Source organism: Polyodon spathula, chromosome 14 (genome assembly GCF_017654505.1).
Source record: "Polyodon spathula isolate WHYD16114869_AA chromosome 14, ASM1765450v1, whole genome shotgun sequence".
NCBI classification, from domain to species: Eukaryota; Metazoa; Chordata; class Actinopteri; order Acipenseriformes; family Polyodontidae; genus Polyodon; species Polyodon spathula.
Window position 1 is genome coordinate 6,897,430 of NC_054547.1, and position 23,997 is coordinate 6,921,426.

The 23,997-nt window shown below is 36.5% G+C and overlaps 1 protein-coding gene across 1 annotated transcript in view; it reads right to left on the reverse strand.

The window, feature by feature from the left end:
- Positions 1 to 15,344, reverse strand: part of LOC121326373 (alpha-N-acetylgalactosaminide alpha-2,6-sialyltransferase 3-like) — a 62,368-nt gene extending 47,024 nt beyond the window's left edge. Inside the window, exon 1 of the mRNA XM_041269628.1 lies at positions 15,145 to 15,344. Within this exon, the coding sequence (XP_041125562.1) occupies positions 15,145 to 15,162 (18 nt within the window). The 5' untranslated portion in view covers positions 15,163 to 15,344. The remainder of the gene's footprint in view (positions 1 to 15,144) is intronic.
- Between the last annotated feature and the right edge of the window lie 8,653 nt (positions 15,345 to 23,997).

The following is a 23,997-nucleotide window of genomic DNA, read 5'->3' on the forward strand; positions in this document are numbered from 1 at the left end:
TTCCTATTGCATAATCCTGGATGCATCACATATACAGTGCTCAAAGCTGGGAATTAACTTTTGATTCTCTCAAGCAGAAAATCAACATAGTTGGATTATGTAGCTATGAAGTTGTTGTACGCTCAGGGGTGAACTAATGGGGAGATCTGTAGGCAGATATAATCATCTTTCCACAGGAAGCTGACAAGGCAGGTTTGTCGAAAGCTGACAGACAATAAGTGATTTGTTTACCAAAATTGAAACTGAATTAAAAGTGTGTTTTCCTATCTGGGATATTTCTTAACATGTATATCAGTAGAAACTAAGAGTCAGGGTTATATGAAACAATGGAAATTGAGCAAGAAGCTTCCTCAGAAGTCCCAGATCATATGTCTATTCTGTTGCGTTCTAGGTAGATGAACCCCAGATGTGACCAGCAAAGGAAACCGTTTTAGTGTCTCTCAAGCTGCAATGCCAGGCCAGTTTTAGATTTCCTGGACAGACTTTTGATGGGAAGAGCCCTTTTGAGCTCCTGCATTTTTACGTATCTATGAAACAGGGCATCGTCCCAACTTGTGTGCATTTACTTCTGACAACACAGTTACATCTAGAGTGGCCAATTACCTTCTTCAGACAGGTATCCCTGCCAGGTGTATGTTTATAACAAAAAAGACAAAACAAGAAATGCAACTTGTGTGACTTGAACAGTATCAGAGTGAGAAGGGCTCAGTTCATTGGCCTGTGGCCCAAACCTTGGCCATTGACATTTCCTAAACAATTCTACCATGTAGGCTGCTGAAAAGCATTTCATAATGATACAGTTACTGTATAATGCAATTCATAATTCTGAAAGCCTATAAACACATAGCAATTATGATCTCTGGCAGCATTAAAAGTGTCTTACATAGTTTTTTTTTTTTTTCTGTAACTTTAATCTAACATCATAAATTATTTTGGCAGGGGGACTATACTAGATTCTACAGAGATGTGGGGTAGGGTAGTAAAACTGTCACATCCATGTACTTTTATTACAAATGGTAATCAACTGATTTTGCAACAGTGCCTTTCCTAATATTCCCATACCTGAAGCAAATGAGAATTCATATACTTACATCAATCGGAGCACTAACAAGGAAAAGCATAGATACAGCTTACTGAACAATTAACCAGCAGTTAGCAAATGTGAAGCAACCTTCATTGGGGTAATACTGTACAGAACAAGCCTGTCTTTGTTTGCATGTACATCATCAGAACACTTTGCAATATTTTCTTTGATGTGCAGGCACTGACATCTAGTGAGCAAGCATGCATGTTCGAAGTAATGGCATCTCTTATCTCATCTATTGCATTTGCATGGAGGCGATGTGTCTAGATTGATGCTGTAGAAACACAAATACATGCCACATAGATACATGCATTTGTTTTTTACTGTCAGGTTTGCAATGTGTACATCATTGTCTGTCAAAAGGTAATACATTGTAAAACTAGGCATGTTAAAGGGTACAGAAGGACCTTTTCATTTTACTGTGTTACGTTCCCATGTTTTGCTAAAACCGTTTACGTAAGGTGTGTGTGTTGTTTGTAACTGAGATGGATTTACCAGTGAGCAGGAGGATGATGGGAAATGTAGTTCTGAGAGGTCCATGCAGGTACATAGGAAGCCATCTTGAGGCAGGGAATGCAATTTAAAAGTTTTAAAAAAGTGGTCAAAATGTAAAAATAAAAATAAAATAAAACAATACACACACCTTACGAAAACAGTTGTAGCAACACATGGGTACATGTAACACAATCAAATAAAAAGGTCGTTCTTTACCCTTTAACACATACAAGAGAAGAGGAGGAAACCACACGCAGATGTCTGTCAAAAAAGTTTAAGATGAATGCCTTTAATTGTTTTTGCAGATAACTGTATGTTTTATTTATGTTCAGAAGTTGAACACATTATACCCATCAATGCAGCTAGATTGCAGAGTGCATGTCAGTGATATCATTTAGGAAATTAATCAGTCATACGAAGGACAGTTCATTTACAATAAACACATTTTTGTATTGACATGTATGAAAATGTACGTTTGTATTTACAATTGTTTTGCCACTCTAACTGTATGGCTTTCCAGTTCAGGACACAGCAAAGAAAGCAAGGTCCCACACTACTGTAGAACTGGAACTATCCACAGCCATAACCATTCCAACCTTGAAGATGCACAAGAAGGTCAGAGTCATACATTTCCGAAGATACTGTTCATCTTTATAATGAAGTGAAAACAGGACTTGGTGTGTAGGTAATACTACCCTTTCTGACTTTCTGTCATTGTAAGAGGTTCGAAGATTTATCTACTATGTTAAAGCCCAGAGATGGAAAGAAAGCTACAACCGAGAGTTAAAACTTTTTTTAGCACAGTAAAGACTATTGAAAACAATGACTGCTGGTACAGCATGGTTATAAAAAGTAACAGCAAGATGGAATACCTGTGTCAGGATTCTTAACACAATAACGAATGTCCTATTTCAGTGCACTATAAAAACAACCAATTATTCATTGGAAGATGAAGTGCTGAATTGTAAAGCTATAGCGTATGAAATCAAATTATTTTAATTAGAGGGGGGTGGTAATTATGTGTTGGAAACGTGTTAGAAAGGCATTCATCATTATTAATTTATTAAATATTAAAGATGCAGGCAATTGGGAATGTCATGAATTTTTTTTTTTTTTTTTTTTTTTTTTTTTTTTTTTTGCTGTAGTTTAGTTTCAGACTGACAAGTGAACCATTATGACAAAGCCACTGTGGCAGAGGGTGTAGAGATGGTCATTATGCATAACAGAGACACTTGGGAGCATATGACGAATTCCATGTGAAATATCCAGATACAACAAAGCAAGTGTTCTCGCTTCTCTACCATTGTGTGAATGACATCTTCCACCAACAGAATCTTCTGGATTGAATGGACCAGTGTTGTTTTTTATCTATGGCTTGAACATGAGTTATACACTGTTGAGGTATATATAGGAATATATAGTATATATATATATATATATATATATATATATATATATATATATATATATATATATATATATATATATATATATATATATAAACTAATGCATTTGTGTATCAAAAATCTAAAAGTTCCATTTCTGTAATTGAGATGTTTTGCCACTGTGATGGAAATGGTAGCAGACCTTCCAGATTCAAAGAGCTGTTGCTGGAACCAATCCTCTCTCCAGCAGGAGAGTGGCTAGCCCTCGCCCCCATGCTTTTTACAAATCAAACAGGATTATCTTGGGACCCTCAGGACAGAAGGCCACACTGCCCAAAAGCACTCATTTCACATTGGGATCTGACCTTAAATCAACCCTGCCTGGGAATTAAACCCAGCTTCTAATCCAGAGCAACCTGTGATAACAGAAAGTCCTTTGCTTAGCTCACATTCAATATTAAAAAAGTCACTTTTTAATGCTTCAATTACATGGTAGTCTGAGACGCTGACATAAGAAAAATTCATCCTCTTAACCTGCTCCGCTTCTGATTAAGTTTCCTGCAATGGTCCATGCATCAACTCATACACCCTCAGCACCATAATTTGTACAGATAATTGGTGGTTTGTATCTGCCACAGTGTCTAGTATTGAAAATATATGATTCCAGAGGTACAAGGCTACATCTCTTCTTATTGTATTTTAATGTGTTTAACTTTGTATTCATAATCACGGTTTTACTCCGCCATATTTAATGTTGCATTGTTTATTGTGCACTGAGCACACATGCACTTTATCCTGTACATGATCCATCTGTTAATAAATGGGGAAGCTTTTTGACCTGACTCTTAATCCATTAGTGTGCCTGTCCATCCATACTCTTTTTACAATATTTTGTTGGGCTCCTGCACCTATTGAGATACGTTTGTTTCACTTGGATTTCTAAAGAGCTCAGTCATTTTGTGACATTGCAATCATAACAATACCATCTTAAATCACTTTAGCATTACCCCTAAAGGCCAGTGAAATGAGCCACCATGTAGGAATGGTAGATGGAAAATGAAACTCCAGTGCATATCTTTCAACTGAGTGTTTTCCAGTGATGGATTAATCATTTATTTTACAATGCTTTACCAAACACACCTCAGATTTACCACACCTTCACACCACTACACTTTACTGTGCTCTTTTCCATGGTATACTGGAGTATTCTGAAGATCTGTACCAAACCTGAGACAATAGCTATAATATGACAAAAGACAGAGGACATGAGGTGACATGCTGTGGTCAGGTTAACTCAATACTAAGTGGACTAACTCGAAGTAATGGATTCATTCTAAACTAGCTAGCCTTTATGCCACAAAGGTGTGACCTTTTATATAGAATTGATGACTAGGTCTCTTATTAAAGTAATGAGCTAATGCTTCAACACATCTGATAAGTGCTCTCCAATGTCCAAAAGCTGGGTAAATCGCACTGAAAGGTTAGGAAGAATAGCTACATTGAATAGTGCAGCTGCAGAAGAAGCCAACCAAAGGGTCTGAAGTGAACATTGCTGATTTCAAATCTGTGCTGTCACTGAGCTGTCTATAACCGCTCCACATAACACCAGAGTAACAAGTCAGATATGTGAAATCATTCAAAAACTCACTTCTTCAATTCACTTAACATGCAAGTCTTTTTCTGGCAACTTTTCAATTAGCTAGGGGACATTTTCCAGTGAATGTGAAGAGCTGGAGCAACAACATCAAAACAAGTTTGGTTTTAGTCACTTTTAACTGATTTTTAAACAATTGCAGGACATAGATTCTAGTCCAGAACAGTGAACATCAAGTCTTCAATAATTCATCCAAACAGACTTCGAAACAACTAAAGCTTTGTGAATGTGGACCAGTGTGCCTAATGTCACTTCCCCCAAAGGTGCTGCTATTGAACTCAGTGCTTGGTAACGCCTAGATTTAACCCCATAAATGCTGTAATTCACACTGCACAGTACGTGATACTAGTCACATAGCTTTAACTTTCAGAAAGTTTGGATCGATTAAAAAACAAATGTATTCACATTTTTTGTATGGTGTAATACGCTATCAAATACTACCCCTTTCTTAAAATATTTGTTATGGAAACTTTAGACCCAGGACTTTTGCAGATCTCATGAAGCTTGTCTTATTTTCAATAGGTATTATAAAGACTATTGAAGACCTTAATAGGTGTCTTTTTAAAACTTTCTGAATGGGATTCAAAGCAGCGTAAAAGCACTGGTTACCCTAGCACAGAGCAGATATCAATGGAAGAAAAGTAATTTCCATGAAAACAAAGCTACTTTGAGAGAGACACTGGTAAGCAGGAGAGCTCGACAAAGGTACTGGTCAGTGAAAGCCCAATGAGGTGAGACGAACCTCGCATGAGAGAATTCTTTAAAGAGAGAAAACAGGGCAGTAATTATTCTCAAGAAAAGGGAGATATGCAGTTTCCGTGAAAGGACACTTGAAATTACCTGACAAAAAAACGAATGAACTTACTCTAGTCAAAAAAAATGTCTTCTTGCTGCGACATGTAAGCTGATTTTTCTTTTAGCAATGAAGTGTAGGTTAACTCTGGGATCCTAGAAACATATTCTGGCTTTTCCTGTGGAAAACTGTGAATACACACAGCTAGTGACACTTAAAATGGCATTTTACTTAAATAAATTGATAAAAACAAAAAGAATACATAGTAGTCCATACCTTCACAGAAACAAACTAAAGGATTGAGAATAACAGCAAAACACTCTTTAATGCAATGAAATAAATCATGAGATACTGGAATACATCTTCACTTTACTCCAAGCCCCTGTGGAAATGTACAAGAAGTATTACTTTCCCTGAAAAAATGTAATGTTTACAGTGTAGTAAATACTTCTTCAAGCTGGAGAATGGTAAGTTAATCACTGCATGTGCTGCAGTCAATTCAACATAGTGACAGAATTCAAGAACATGACCATATGAGTACTACGCTGCAGTATATCTGAAATATTCCATGGCCTGTATTGTTTTTGACTAACATTCTTGCTTTTGTCTCAATTAGGCACTCATTATGAAACAATAATCTAAAATGTATCTGTCCTACAGTTTAAAGTGCAGTTTAGCTTGGTAGCAAGGCACTTTAACTACATTTGCCACCATGCTTTAGCAAATCGAAATGATCGACAGATCACATTCTCACATGATTACTGCTAGCAAGATGACAAACATTGTGAAAATCTCAATGTCAGGGAAGCATATTGTGGCAGAGCAAAGCTCTGCTGTTTAGAAATTGGCAGGGATGGGGTTAATTTTCCCTACCTGCCTGGGTTTATTATGTTCAGGTGGCTGGGGTTGATTGGTTGATTAGATGGTTAGTTTAATTAACGATCAATCAGCGCCCAGCCACCTGACATAAAAGGAGGCCTCTGCTTCTCATTGAGGAAGAGGGAGCTGAGGAAGCAGGTTGATGTTTGTGGTTGTTTGTGATTTTTTGAATTTTGCTAAATCCAGTAAAGGCATTGCCCAGCCTGGAAACCTTTATTTTTGTGAGTTTTCTTTTTGCTTTATTTGTGTTTGAATATCTGGTATTTTGGCCTTGTGCACCTTTATTTTTGTTTATTTATAATAAAATCGTTATTTTTTTGAACTGCAGTCTGTCTCTGGGCCTCTCTCCACTGGCCAGCCTGCCACATATATATATATATATATATATATATATATATATATATATATATATCGATATCGAAATGGCATTTACCTATAATGTACTTTAAACTGGATTCAACACCAGTCTTCCAGAGCTGTATCAAACCACTGTACCACTTGCCTTGCTTCCCTACTCTTTAGTATTCTGCACAGTAAAGGAATGAAAGCTATGTCTTATCTTGCAGCTGTTTGCCCTTCTCGCCGCCTTTTGATTTAGGGTTCAGCCTCACTGCCTAAAACCACAGGATTTCTTAACCTATTTTCAAATCAATGGCTACGTCTTCTTTACACAACCATTTTCACTCAATTAAAATACAATTACCTACACCATTTTCATACACATATGCATACACACGCAGATGTATGTTTCACATTAATATACATTATTATTATTTATTTCTTAGCACTTAGTTATAATTAAGAGCAGTATGAAGAATATGGCAAGGTATGGAGCAGTTCAGTGCAAGTACAAGTTGATACAAGTACTGGTACAATTGGGTGCCATATGGTCCAGTATAGTCGAGAGTTGTGATGTTTACAGATGATGTCTGAACAAGTGTGTCTTGAAGAGGCGCCGGAAGGTGGTCAGGGACTGAGCAGTCCTGATATCCACGGGTAGGTCGTTCCACCACTGAGGGGCAAGGGTGGAGAAGGAGCGGGCTCTGGAAGTGGGGGAGCAAAGGGGGGTACAGCTAATCTGCCAGTGGCGGAGAATCAGAGGGGGCGAGAGAGGGTGTAGGGAGAAATGATCTGGAGATAGGAGGGAGCAGAAAGGTCAAGACAGCAATAGGCAAATGTGTTTTCATTCACATAAAGTCAATAAAAAACAACATATGAATCCAAATTAACATGTATTTATACTAAAGTAATACAAAAATGACTACAAAAGATTTAGAAGTGAGTAGTTTTTCGAGATTTACGATTATACTGTAAATACAGATTCATATGTTGTTTTTTACTGACTTTATGTGAATGAAAAGACACACATTTGCCCGTTTTCCCATTGGAAATAGTGATATTTTGAAATATCACTGTCCTGGTCACAAAAGCAAAGTTTGTGGGGAATAATAGCCATTTTCTATACTTTTGAGGCATAAGCAATTAGGAAATAACACTCACTACCCAGGAAAAAAAAAAAAGTGTTACACGGTGTAATAATAATAATAATAATAATAATAATAATAATAATAATAATAATAAAGTTTCAAAATTTGAGGGTGGTGTTATTCAGAACTGCCACTGTTTAGATCATTAAATTAACTGGCTAACTCTTGATCTTTATTCAGTACTTCTTAGGTTAGTCTGTGGTAAGGTGGGCTTATACCTGGCATGATATGCTCTACATATTCCATTTGTCTTGAGCAAGACAGCATTTCATTGATGCACTTTACTTTTGCCTGACAGCTGCCTCCAAGGAAAGTTTTCAAAAATGCCTTATTAGTGGAAGCACTGTTAGTCTAGAGTAGGCAGCGCAGCCTAGTGGTTAGCATTGAGTACTGCAGTCATTATTTTATGAAAGCTGCCCTATAGCTAAAAAGGAGCTGGAATCGACAAAGAGCCCTGCATTGATCTTAATGCTCATTAATGAGTCGAGTTTGGATTGAGGATGAACAGTACAGTGCAGTGTGATTGTCATGTCAGGACATTCTTCAAGGCTACTCATGACCAAGTCACTTAACCTCCTTGTGCTCCATCCTGCTGATGAGATGTTAAATCAATGTCCTTTTGTAAGTGACTATAATGCACAGTTCACAGCCTACCTCTGTAAAGCACTTTGTGATGGTGGTCCACTATGAAAGGTATTATATAAAAATAAAGATATTATAGTATAATATTGTTACTATGTCTCTGAGAAGGAGATCAGTAGATAATATACTGTAGTCTTTGTTCTGCAGTCACAACAACCGATGAGAGTTGGCTTATCTGTGAAATAAAACTTTATTTTAATTTAGAATAAAAGTGTTTTTGTTTGTTTGTTTAAACAGAGTCATCTATGTACATCGCCTTTATATAAAGATTTACAAAGGGCAGTGAACATTTCTCCAGGATTTACATAACACTGGGAATTTTGAGGTAACGGTTTGGCATCATCCTATAGAATTAACTAATTTTGCTTCATAAAGTCAAATTAAACCTGCTGAATAATGTTACATTAACATATTGACTTGCATACCACTTGTAGTTTTCACTATGCTTCAAAATGTAAATAACTGACATTGAAACATGAAATACTGTATCACTGTTATGGCTTCCAGTGGACTTTCTAGGTGATACACAATGTTTGGCCATAGCTTATAACTGGACAGTATAGACTTGCAACCTTCTCCCTCTCCTGCCTGAAGCAAACTTTTTTGATTCATGTAACAAGGTTGTCAGCTGTATTGGAATGTCCCAATGATAAAAATAAACTGTAGAATGCTCAATGAACATGCCACCCTTAAATAACAAAAGCAACTCAATCTGTCTTACTTGCAATGTCACTTTGTAACACACAGCCCAACAAACAAGAATGACATTTAGTTTGAATGAAGAAAGCGAACCAATATGTTGAAACTAGAGGGTTTGAAACAGCAGCATTGCCGTCCTATGGTCTCATCTCATGTGTATATTCCCAAACTACAAAAACAAGTGGTCTACTTGACTTTCTTACATGCTTGACCTCATCTTGTGTTAGCATTGAAACATATAAGTAATAGGAGGTTTAATTCCAGTGTAGTGATTGGTAGGAGAAAGCATGCAGTGTTTAATAGTTTCCACGGACCATTATTCGACTGTTTCAGCACACCAATAAAACAGGGCACAACAAAGCAAAACAAAGCATGCCTCAACATCATGTAACACATTGTGCCAATACAAGCACCTTGTGTATTGTCATTTTATACACAAACCTACTAACACTATTCCAGTGCCCTCTCTAAATCATAGGATAATGAGCTTAACTATGTGTGTGTGATTGGGCGTACAGAGCTCATCACAACAAATGAACTTGAGAATGTCATGTGTATTGCTGCATGCATGGAATAACACATGCTGTAGCACAGGTTAAATTGCACCATACTTCTTCTTAAGTTATGTTATAAGAAGCTTGCATGCTGTAAGAGGCTTGCCACTGAAATACAGCACAGATGACATATATTCCCGAGATATATTCCTGGAAATATGATTACAATCTTCTTAGAAATTCATCTTAATAATTAAATAATTTTAAAAAACACTTCAGCAAACAACACAAAAACAACAGTGACAACATTTCCAGTGCTTCTGGTAAACAAGGAGTCAATTCATCTATTTTCAGCAAAATTACTTGCAAACTGGAAATTCCATTAGCTTCCCTATAGGAACGCTCAATCACTCAGGTGACACCTTCAATTTGCAATTTCACTGTTTTCTTCTGAAGCTCAGCCCTGTAATTAACAGGGGGTCCTGCTGAGCTTTCAACCAAATCTCATTTTACGGAACCAATTCTGTAGTTCGTGCAGTTTAATTGTTTTTGGGGAGCTCCAATGACATTTAAGAGTTGGACACACTGATTGATACTCCTGAGCTTCACTTCCACTGTATTCCAGACTGCACACCACCTCTCATATAATAACAGGTTTCAGTTTGTACTGGGGGCATGGTTCAAGGGCAAACAGAAACTTTAGATCCAGGTTATGTTGTACACAGAGAAGGATGGAATTAAGACTCCCAATGCATAAATGTGTAGTAGTTTGATATATTCCAGGTGTGAGCTTAATTATCCACAGTGTGCAGTACACCATAGGTGCTCAGGTATATTCAATTAAGTTCACAATACAACCTGGAATGGCTCAAATTGCGTTGCAATGTGAGTCTTTTTTGCAAGATTCTCAGAAAACATAATCCCTTTAATAGTATGTTTTTTTGTAACAAATAGGTATTTATAGATATTATCAAAACATTTTGGGTAAATAACAGATTCCGTTAACCTTTTTCAGACAGTTATTTTGTTGTGATGCACATGATAATGAGCTATTTGCATGCTTAAATGAGGGGAGTGTATATTTACTCTCCTCTTTATGACAAATGAACACACAGAAATGTGAGAAGTGTGTGTGTGTGTGTGTGTGTGTGTGTGTGTGTGTGTGTGTGTGTGTGTGTGTGTGTGTGTGTGTGTGTGTGTGTGTGTTTGGCTTCTTTCAAACATGGAAAGCAAAACTTGGTATGACATGAAACCTGATTGAACTTCAAAAACAACAACAAAAAAAGACAAGAAATGGCTTTGTGCAGTACTGAAAACTCTTGAGACAACTCCAGTTAGTCCTATCCCTCATCAGGAAATTCACAGTTCACTTGAAAATTAAATATTAAGAAGAGGTGTTTAAAAATATAAATAAATTAATAGGTCAAAATAACTAGAGCACTCATAAAAAACAAACAAAAAAGCAAATAAAAGGCTATGGGCAGTTTGTAAAACCACAAATTGCATTGCTGATCCAAGCATTTTCCTCTTTGATGCACCCCTGCAGCCATTCATTATTTAAAAGCTTCCTTTCCCTTGTGCTAATTTACAAGAAGAAATATTTGCAAATGATTTAATCAGATTTGTGAGAACGGCATGGAAAATTAGCACTTAATTGCATGCATTTGGTCTGTTAGGCTGTTCCAAAAAGTTGGTATTTCTAGGAAAAATGCAAAAAAGAAAAACATTTGTGATGAACTGGCTCCTAGTGGGACCTGCTGACGATGCAAATCAAGTGGAAATTAAGTGGAACACATTTTTCGGAATGACCCTCCGAGACTCATGATATATATTCTGGTACATTTTTGTCCACCAACAAAATGTTCCCTTTTTTTTTTTTTTATCATGCAAGTTCATGTACATAAAAAACTTTTCGTAAACTGTTTCTGCTTTTTTTGTCAGATTATTGTATAAGTTTCTGCTGATATATATAACATAATTGAGTGTTTTGCAGATAGCTTTGGAGAGTTGTAAGGGCACTCCCTCCTGACCTTGTGCTTCTGCACTCAGAAGTAAGAATCATGGCAGGGGTATAAAGCATTGCAACTTAAACTTGGGCGACGAATAACTCTCCTCACACCACTGCTGCTTCAGCAAGGCCAATTAGTGTGTGTGTGTGTTTGCTGAGTAACATTAATACAGCGACTGTACCATTACAGCACATTGTCAGATACGATGTCTGCTTAAGCCTTTCATCACCAAAACAAAAAACGAGGTTATTTAAAAGAGTGGTAGCCAAGGCTCTAAAATCCATTGTCTTAATACCTCCTAAAAACATTTACAACATTAGTCAGCCTCAATCATGTGGTCTGGTGGACCATAAAAATGAACTGATATGCGAATTTCAAAATATACACAACTTAATTTGTCTGCAGCAAAGGTTGTATCCAAAACACCAACTTGAATTTGTATACAACTAAACAAATTCAACAAGAGGCACTTTTCCCTAAGTACCTTAGACTCAGACATATTTATGGGTTGACAGCCAGCAACCTTTTAAATCTGCCTGGGGAAGTAAGCATGGAATTGCACCATACACTTGGGTCTAGAATGGAATTGCAAATTTGCTTCAACCCAATGTTTTGTGGTGAATCCCTGGGTCACCCTCATCTTTGTTTTCAGGAACAGTTTTAGAAGGGATATTAACCAGCAAACAGGAAGCACATGAGATAGTAACCAAACACAGCACAGCACAAATGGCCACTGAGTAGAAGAGGAGAATCTTCAAAAATCTGGCAGCACTGCCATGTGTTATGAGGCAGATAATCTGTCACATATAGTCCTGGAGCTTTGGTAACAGACAGACATGCTAGTGTTTAGTAATTAGAAAGGTACTGCATATGCCCTATTAGTCATTGTGTTGGTAATCTACAGGCTTTTTTTTAATGACTGGGGCTTTTGTTCGCTTCTTTTAACCATTTACTTGTCCAGAACAAATAACCAGAATGTCATCAATAGCCTCCTGACAGACCAATCAGCGACTGTATGCTTCAGTTCAAGTGGTTTTTAGGGGACCAGTGTGCAGTATGGGGAATTTTTTATTTCCTGATAATTCATATTGAGATTAAGAACCTTAACAAAGCAGGCAAAGAAATATTGAATGTTTCCTTTTTATATTCCACATGACTCGCATATGTATTGTATAGCAAACTCACCTTTCCCATGCATTCCTCAATTTCCTCAAGAAAACATGGCACTGCAAATACACATTGAGAAAGACGAACAGTACATATATTAAATAATTCTACATAGAGGATACTACATGAACGGTAACAGACAGCTGTGGTTAATTCCCAAATGAGTTGAATTAGGGGTGTTCTTTCTTTTTTTCATTCTTTCCTTTCTGCTTGGCCTGATAACTCGGTTCACACTCGATGACAGCACCCATTTGACTCCAGTTATCATTGGAAATGTTGCATTAATTACACAAAGAATCAATTGACTTGATTGGTGCATACAGAACTAGTATTGTGCTAATTTAAAGACTAGACATTTGAATGCCTCTCCATTGATCCAATCTGTGTGTAGTTTGCAAGGCACCTACGTACTAGGCAATAAATGTCTAGCAAACATAAGAACAGGGACATTACCCTTGGAGAGCTGGTGCTGCAGGTTTTGAAGAGACTATACACATCAGGCAGCTGGTTAGACTGTTTTAAAGCTGATTCAAGGGCACATTGTAGATATGGGAAACAAGCTCTTAAAATGTAAATTGATTTTAATTTAATTAAATACCTAAGCCAGTGCTTTGCTTATTTGGGTTTATGCTAAACCAGATACCCTAAAGAAATCCGTTAATTAAAAAAAATGATGATGGCAAAATAAACAAACTTCTGAGCTTCCTCTCTGATGAGCTTGAGTCCTACTCCTTGTGGACATGAAACTTATCATGTGTTGTATGTTATTAATAACGCCAACCTTGAGTTCAAGTGTCTGCTTGAGGCTTGCTGGCACAGCTTATTGAAAATCCATCATGGATCTGGTCTGATTTACTGGTAACAGGCCATAAGATTTTGGTCAGACTCCTCTACAAAATGTAGTAAACCCTCTCTCACACACATTTGGTTTTCACAACATAGCCTTTACCCTAATCTATCAGTTATTTTGAAAGGCACCATGTAGAGAAGGTTGGAAACAGTTCCACAACTTGGTATAAAAGGGAACATATCTGTGGAACGCCGCAAGGAAATTACTACAGAGACTTACTCCGTATGAGAAGTCCACCACTGCTATAGCCACGTCTACAGCTCTGTTTAGTTTTAACGTTTATGTGGGTGGTTGTAAATTAATACAAGCACTGCAGCAGGATGATCTGCAAATCACGTGAGATTATTTAAAAATACTACGGTGTGTGGAGCACAGGAGCACAGCACTCACCATCCACAATGACTTATGGTATAAAGATTTTACTTGAGATGGATGATGCACAGTTCCAGTAAAACTTCATCAATAAACACATTTTCCCATGCAACAAATGTTACCCATAATTTGAGGTCGTTTAAAAGCGTATTTAGAACCGAGTAACATTCCAGCAGGGATGTTTAACTGTGAAGGTACTGTACTGTTTGTTTCTCCATAGGTTTTAGTTACATATTTACAGTACATGGCAAATTAAATATAATGGCATCTTGATTCTGCACAATAGAACTAAAATGTATCCGATTCTGATTGTCTATTTTGTAACTACCACAAGTGAAACAGTACAATATTACCTCTAATTACAAAAACACTAGAGCAGGATCAGAACACATGTGACGAAAACCATGTAATCTGTGTGGTGGTTTTGGTCTTATTTTGATTGCGTCTTTGAAACTGTATTAACGACAACTTCAATAATAATAGTGGAAAACGTCATATTGTAAAATGTTATTTTTTCGCACGCAGGCGCGCACGCGCACACGCACGCACACACACTCATATTTGTGGGGATTTCTCATTGACTCTCACTATATTTTTATTTTCTATCTCCAGTCAGACAAAACTCCACAGAGGGTGAAAGTCGACAACAAACAATAAATATATATATATATATATATATATATATATATATATATATATATATATAATATATAAGCCATAATTAGTTCTTAAAAATGTGTTTTACAAAGTGGGGATGTTCCCCTCCACACACACACACACACACACACACACACACACATTCCCTATGTAGCCTCTATGGAATTTAATCGAAACAAAGTAACCCCCTGTAAAGGGGCCCGTTCTCTCATTTGGTTTCCCGTTATATTCAGCACACTGCCCTCCTCCACTCGCGCACAGCAGCTAGCTGGTTTTCACAATTATGAATGGAGTACAGCAGCACAAAATAAAATTGCATGCAAAAGATAACGCGTCTGCAAGCTAGCCTCCCATCAGTCTGCTCATCCATATACAAATATTATAGTTACATAAATGAATAAAGCACGGTATCTAGATAGCATCCCCCCACCCTCGAGCACAGGTTTAGAAACATTTTAGAAGCGCGATTTACTGTACCTTCCAAATCCAGGACATTCTCAATTGTTCATCTGACAGCCACCCCCGTGGTAGAATGATCTGTGATTTTCAAGCCACGGTTCTAGTTTGGGTTTATTTTCTTCTCTTCAAGCAAAATGCTTGTGCATGTTCGGCGCTATCACAAGCAGCATTCCCATAGGTGGAAATATTGGTACAACAATACCGTTCCGTTAGTCACGTTAGGGTTTTTTTTTTTTTTTTCATACAATCACAAGGTTTACTGCTACTGGATGCATGCCAGCCGAGCACCGCCTACTCCAGTCACATGGCTTGGATGCTTGATTCCTGGTTTAAACTGGTAATCTTAGCTCTTGAATTCTGTTGTGGTTGTGGTTTGACCTTTTGTCTCCCATGTTATGCAAAAGTGAATCTAACTATCCTGGCAATAGAAGCAACAAAAGAAAAATTCAAAACCACACACACACACACGCACACACACACACATACACACACACATTGAAAACAGTGTCTGATAAAGTAATACGGGTAAATATATTATTGTGTGTTTTTAATGTCTGCTTCTGCTTCTTCTTGAATTAACAAGTGCATTTTAAAAATGTGTTCTTTCATTTTATATAATGGGTTACGTAAAACGTTACATCTGCATCACATTGGTAAGTGTTTCTAAATGCCTGCAAAAGGAATATTGTGTAACTACTTGTTGGGAGTGCAATAGCACACTTGATGCCTCCGGTATCGCCAGTCCTTCATTAAAGAATACCAGCTAACAGGGCATCTAAAACAATGTGTTCTGAATCCTGTGATACAATGCTATGATTGCCTACCTCACTTCAGCATTTAGGTGTCTTTTAATTAGCAATGTTTTGCAGGAATAGTGATAAGCAGAAACAACGATAGTGAATAATACAGAATTCACATAATATGATATAAAACTAGAAGTAGATAATATAGAGTAGAAATGCTTTAGTTTGATCCCAGGCTATCTTCATCCTTCTCTATTGATAATCCTGTTTTTAAGTGTTTTGCCAGATCATGTCATGCTCTCAAGCATAGTCTTTCATGCTGATCGTACAGTAGAGAACTTGTATTCAACAAGTCCCCTCCTTCCTCAAAGTCTGCTTGTGGAAAGAAAAAAGTATTTAAAAAAAATCCAAAACATGTTTGTTTCCAAACTATAACCAGATAACCTTCTATTAAACTTGATGAGTTCTGAAATTTGGTTCGTTTATGCAAACTAACTCTCCACAGACCCACTGCAAAGCTATGTGAAAAAGCTCTGTATTTTCAATCTGGTGTGTTTTATATTGCTGTAACAGTGTCTGTTAAAATGTTAAAGGAATATTAAAAAGAAAAAATAAATCTTTTCAGCATAATAAATAGGGAGAGAAACATGTGCTAATAGATTCATACTAGATTGCATAGAACTGTCTTCTTTCTCTAAACTTAAACTTAAAGAATAAATGCACTATTAAATCAGAAAACGGTATCCAACAACATCTTAACTCGTGAGTATACGTTAATGTCAAATTCAATTACCTGATAGTACATTAAAAACATATGTGGCTTTATAGAAGCATCTGGAAATTGGCCTGAAGTCAAAAGCATAAAACAATAATTGCTTTTGTAAATATTTTTTTAGTTTAAGTATACTTGGATTACTTTACCTTCGATTATCACGCTAGAAAAATAAAAGTGTGATTTAGAAAAACAATAGAATTTGAAGAATCTGAGAATTTTACAATGCTGCACAAAAGAGTCTTTATTGCTTAGCCTTTGCAAGTCTTTTTAATTAAAAACAGAGATGTCTTGATTCGACTGTGTTACTGGCAGCACTGCAGAGCTGGGGGGGGGGGGGGGGGGGGGGTTGAATAGTGCACAAACAAATGCAACTCTAGCCTGTTTCCTATTGAAACACGGTGTCAAATGACACTTAAAAGTGGATTGAGGTACAAACGGGGTTAACGCAAAAGTCTTTTGTAATTAGAAAAGACTTGGGGCAGGGAGTAGAGGTTTCATGAGAGCAGCTGCATTGCAAGTCAAGTCAAAACAGCAAAGATTTAACTTTTGAACAGTGAGGACATGTCGAATTCCGCAGGATTAGATTTGAAGAATACTGCCACATTTCTAACAGAAACAGTCCATAATACTCCACCTGGCTTTTTGCCCAAAAGGGTCTTGATAGGGCAAAGCTGCTGCTATTACCTACCAGGCATCCAGAGACACCTAACAAAACTTGGACTGTGTGGAGATTGTCGTGACCAACAAAATTTAAAAAAGCATTAAGCCATATGTGGTGTTATTTTTCATTTTTAATAAACATCTTTACAAAATCTAATACAAAAGAGAAATAAATACATTTAAAGACTATGTAAGACTAGGTCTTTAAAGTCTTTGATGATTTGATTCTTTTTTTTAAAGCAAAGAATGACATTATGTACTGTAATTGTTATGTGGAGATACAGTACTATATTTGTGTAGATGCAAATCCACTTCAAAAAGAACTTGAGATTGAAGGCATAGTATTAATCTTTTTCAGTCTGGGTACAAAAACATGTCAGTCACATACAACCCCCACAGCAGCTGTAAATTAAAGTGATCAGTATCATGAAAAAGTAAATCACCATGAATTACATCCACAGTATGCACATGCAAACATATAACAGTGTTTTACAGTACAGTGTGGGCCTACACAGACATACAGACAGGCAGGCAGGAACTGTATACCCTAGATTCTGATACTCTCAAGAATGTCCTGGCAAGTTTCATCACAATTGTATCAGAGGTTCTCTATATATTGTCAAAAATATCAGTGTGTCTGATGGCCTCCACATACCCCCAGATACTGATACACAATAACTTGTGCTAAAGAATGTCTGTAGCAAGTTTCATCAGAATCCAACTGCTGGTCATCTAGCAAAAAAGGTTCAAGGAATAGTTAATTACCACTAGGGATGTGCAGCTATAATTTCTGACCCCTCTGAAACTTTGATTTTGTATAACAATTTCCCAGTTACAGTTCGAACACACATTTGTTGTTAACAGGGCAGAGATTACAGCTGCACACCCATAGTGATCATTTGAGATACATACCCAGTGGTTAAAAAGGGCATCAGTTAGCAATCCTGGTAAATACTGATTTAAGCACACTCAGTCATAAGATATGTAACAGTTCTAAAATCAAAAAAGTCTTTATTTATGTCTTTCATTGAATCCCACATGTCATAATTTATACTAGTGGCCTCTTAATGTGCAGAGTGGCATTATCATTTGGGTCCAGGCTCACCCAGAGCAGTTCAGGTTTTGTTTCACTCACTGTGCAGTGCATTCTGCTCTTTGTAGTACTATATCTGTTAATGAATAGAGACTGAGAAAAGGTACCTGAATGCAGTTTTAAAAAACCTGTAGTTGTCCCAAACCATCTAGTGAACCAAGTGCCACACAAACACCCTAGGCATCCTGTTACTATTCGTTTGTACTATTGGTTTGCACTTTAGAAAATGTTTCCAATAAATCCTGTGCTTTTAAGCTTTAGATCACAAAAGCATACTGTTAACCCAGCCTTGATCCCTGTGCTGTACAGTAGCTGTGAGGCTTTTCCATAAGGATCCTGATTCTCTTAATTAGCTGACAGGTAAAAAGAGCAAAGCAAGTGTCTGTGCTGTGATAGCCTCCTTCTCCTGCATGTCAGCAAGACACAATAAACAATGGACTCTTGTCCCAATCTGTCCCAGCCTGCTGTGCTTCCTGTTTGGTCATGTCAGACTGACATACTCACCTGCTCCCCTGGCTACAGTGCAAGACGCTGGGGGAGGATGAGGAAAGATTCTTTTTTTCTGTCTGGATGCAGCACAGAGAATCTTATTTCAGTTGTCTTTAGTGGGGACTGAATAGCAATTTTGAATTAAGATAAAGTTTTTTTGGGGTGAAATCATGATTTAATCTCCTTTTTCTAATTCTAACCTTAAATGTAAATCCCCTCATAAAAAAGTAACTACACAGTAATTACACATGTATATTGCAATGACACTGTAATTGGAACACGTAAATGCCGCTTATAATTAAAGTTCAGAGATGAGACTGATACAATGTGATATGTCTGCTTTTGTCTTTCTGAATGCTACAATATTTATCAAGGTTATTCCTGATGAAGAGGAAGCGTCTGGAATTATTTCACTCCTGCGCTTTTATCTTCAGACATTGTGTAGCAGTGCATTCCATTGCATCAGCAATTCTGTATCTGTTAGCCCTACTAGTTCAGGTTCAATGCTTACAGACTAGGCTATCTATAATATGATAGAGACCGGGCTGAACTGCTCACGTGTGCGTCCGCTCCAGAACTCCTGAAAGAGGTTCATCAGTGTTTGAAATTGAACTATCAGGCTCTTTGAAGCATGATGCGCTTCGGCTGGAACGCAGATGATAACTGTCAGATTATAATATATGATGTCATATTTTAGGTGTTATGCTTTATAAGGTGAGTATTTCTGTGTCCCCAATGACTTTCACAGCTGAGCTGATACTGAATACCAGTTTCCTCAAAAGGGAGAGGCTTTATGAATATACCTTGGTAAAGCAGCAACACACGTCATCATATTTAAATGTGAACTATTAACAATGAATCGTTACATTTTTGTACTGCATTAGCTTTCTTTTAACTTAATACACTGTTAGACCTTCAGTTGGTCATATCAAAGATATACATGTCAAAAGTTGATTATGATTTCTTTTGACAAATACCATCACTATGATGCTCTGAAACACAAATGGGTCATTGTCAATTTTTCATGGTCTGTTGATATGCCAATTTTTATAATGACATTAGCAGAGACTCAATCATTCTTTTTTTAGGCTTCACGCCAAGGAAAGATTTGTTTTTCTTGAAGGGAAGTCATCATTTGATAGAGATTTTGTAAAGGAATGACTATAAAACCTGAGAATGATGTCTACCATGGGTAAGTAATAACCTATAAGACATTTCTGTAATCTGCTATTATATTGCCAAGGTTATGAATGTCACATGAAAAAGAAAAACTATTATTTCGAATATTCTGTTATAATTTTTACACCAACAATGCTTTGTTAACATTTTATTAACTTCTTTAACTTACTTATGACATTAAATGGGAATGTATTTGCCAGTGAATTATTTATTTACTTATAACTAGTATTTCAGAAAGCAATAAAATCAATCTAACAATACAAATATTACCCTTTCAGCTAGAGGGAAACACTGAGGGAAATTAGATTATATATATATTATATATATATATATATATATATATATATATATATATATATATATATATATATATATATATATATAAATATATATTATATCCGTTTATACTAATGGTTTAGTACTTTATTTCGTACCTTCGAATTATGAAATCCGATTATATCTATATTTAATATAGTATAATATTAATAAATAATAATAATAATAATAATAATAATAATAATAATAATAATAAATAATTACACAGATTTAAAACTACCTGAACGAAGAAATTGACTTTATTTTGAAATTAAAATTGGCTCTTTTCTTTTGAGGTTGAAAGCTCCTTTACTGAAAGACTTTACACTGCAGCTAACATGCTTGGCCTTCAAAGTATTATATGCTGGTTAATTTGAGATCAGTTTTTGTAATAGAATTACTTTGAAGAACCACTTTAATATCTAAAGACTGGCTTACCCTGGCAAACCAATTACTGTGTGGGGACATAATGCTATATACAGTTCGAATGTTCTTCAAGGAGAACCTACACTGAGAGTAACAGAATGATCTTATTCTTTCAGAAATATTTCCTGCATCCTTAGTATTCACTTAATTATAATTAGAATAAGTCCACTGAGATTCTCATGTGCAATAATGCCCTGGGGTGGTCACAGATTTGCTGAGCATGCCCAGTTCCACTATCTGGAACTATATACTGTACATAACTAGCGAGAAATAGTCATTAAGGTATATACAGAAAACAGAAGTTTTTTATTTATTTTTTTTAATGAACTAAATAGAACTCGATTTAACCTCTTATTTCCAAATGTGGACATAAAAATAGGTATGTGTTAAATCTATAAAATGGGTCTTGTTGAAAAATAGTTTAAAATATATTGGCACTGTATAGGTTAAATACTGCTGGCCTACAGTTTATAATCCATACTTGTTCCACTGTATTTGTACTGTTTGTAGTGTGTTATTAAGTGATCAATAAATGAATCCTTGAGGGATACCAGGAATGGACAGGGCTATTTATGTTCATTGCTGTTTAGATAATTAAAATATGTTGCAAACTTTACACTGGATTGAATGCTTAATTAATTTGCCCTATTATATCATAAGACTTCATGCATCTAACACTTTACAGGTGAGGTGCCTTAGTTTTAACGATGTTCTAATCATTGTTATAGAGAAGTTTATAAGCAACGACACTACTGTAATGCAAGGTATTGAGCAAGTACGTCACTGTCCATCAAGAAAAAACATTAACCACAACAGTTCTCTGCAAGTATTACTGTGCAATAATATTATACTGACATGCTTATACATCCGAGTGGCCACACGGTGGCATAAGCTAGCTTGGTCAAAACTACCAGTTCAGTTCGTTTTAATATTAATGTTTTAATATGTTTGTAAACAATATCGTATTATTCTTGAAATGATTTTAATTTCATATAATATTTTTTATACAATTTTTATATATATAAAATATATGTATACATTTGCATAATACTGTTTAGATATATGTATATATGCTAATATTATATATTATATATATTGTAATATAATTATTATATATATACTATACTCTATATATATATAGATATATATTATAGATATATATATATATATGACTTGTACGTGGTGGAGTTAAAAATTATTCAGACAAATGAACCATCACCTCAAAAGTGTTAATAGGCAACAAACCACTGATGTCACTCTTGCCTCCTCCCATGAATTCATTTAAAACAGTGAATGGAATTTAATCTTTTAAGTCGCTGGACGTGTAAAACAACTTGCATGTAACCTGTGGCAACCACCACACATGCATGTATTGTACAGCAAGCATAGGATGAAATGCAAATCCGCGATCATGCTCGTGGGTCCCAGGGGAGAGAAGCTCGTGAAAGCTCAGATGAGGAACACGTACGAAACTAAAATGTTTGATATCAACAAGGAGATGATTGAAAGGGAATGCAATCGATCGTTGCTTTTGATTAAGAGGAACATCAATGAAGTCAAAAAAAGTTTAAGAGACATAAAGACTATAAGTGGATACTGCGGGGAAGCTTGGGAGCTATCGCCGAAGTCAAAACTACCAGGTAATAATATTAATAAACTATGCACTTCAGCAAAGAGGAATTCCAACAAAGAGGAATTCAGTTTGAGAAACCAAAGCCCAAATGAAGAAGTTGCACACGATGCAGAAGAGCACAAGGAAGAACTACATGGAATGTCAATTCTGAATGAGAAATTCTGCAGCTTACCGTCAGACACCAGACAGGGTACCTGCACGTTGAAGAAGGTGCACTATGATTCCAGTGCTTTTACTTTGCATCTCTCAGAAAATGCATACGCCACCGAGAACTCGGCGACCAGGCACAGTGACCATTTAAAAGGAAATTCAAAAAACACAAAGAATGAAAAAGAAATAGACTCTGATCGTGAAAGTGTGTGCTCTTCTTACAACAGCAGCGACTGGCTTTCGAAGCCATTTAGTGATTCAGAAAAAGACGGGACCCCCGAAAGAAAGCTTATAGGAAAAGATAAAGCCCAATGCAATTCTGGTCAACATACTGAGGCGATTGTTTCAACAGAGGAGCAATTTGGAGTAAGACAAGGAGGGTTAGAAAATGCATCAAAACGGGAAAGGCTAAAACATTCTATGCTGTCCTGGACAAACCCTTGCAGGTCTTCAGATTCAGGCACAAAATCGGCTGAGTTTCCCAAAAACTTAAAGGACAGACAATTCAGACCAATTTCAGAAAATATGTTCTACAGAAGATACATGAAACTTTGTTCAACAAATACCCACCCTAAGACCGATTGCAGTAAACCCCAAAGGTGTGTTTCTGCTGCGCAACTCAATCCAGGTGATGATGGTGTGGAAGAACAAAGTACATCTAGTTTGGACGATGGATCCAGGCGTTTTAAACATCTTACAAATAAGCAGTCAAATAGAAAAGTGTCTGCGGGCAAATCAAACAGCGGTACACAAACTGTTAATTTTCCCCAAACTGACAATCACACGAAACTTAAACAGCAGTCTCCAGACTTGAGAGATAAAAACACGAACAAGCGACATAAGACAGCAATTGCTTTGCGATTCAACGATGCATTAATAAGGCCCGGTTTTTCGAAGTCCCTAATTATCAGCTCTCCTCCGTGGCAAAATAATGCCTCACTGGGGCTGCGCCGGTTGTCCTTGGAGTCACCCGCTGTTACTTTCGGTACCAGGGACAGCGTCAAAACTAGGGTTGTCATGTCTAAATCTGCTATACAGCGAAGCCTCCGCCAGTTGGTTTTGGAGTATAATAGACCCAGAACCGTAAACCACTTGGAAAAACAAAAACAAAAACTTCTGCAATCCAAGGTCTCTGCCTTTGTAGCTATCCTGGAAACAGATCAGCTCGTTTGAAAACATGCAAATGCTACTGCAAAAATGTTTCCTACACGTCTATGTCGTTTGCTCAAAATATAACTAATTACATGCTGGTATTCTCTGTAATTGTTTTATTTCACAAAAAAAAAAAAAAAACCTGTTCATATGCCGTGATTATTGTTGTCATTTATGAAGTCCAAGTCTTTTACGCGTATTTGTTAGGGTATTTTTCAATCAGGTAGTAAAAAATAATATGAAGTTTATGCACTGC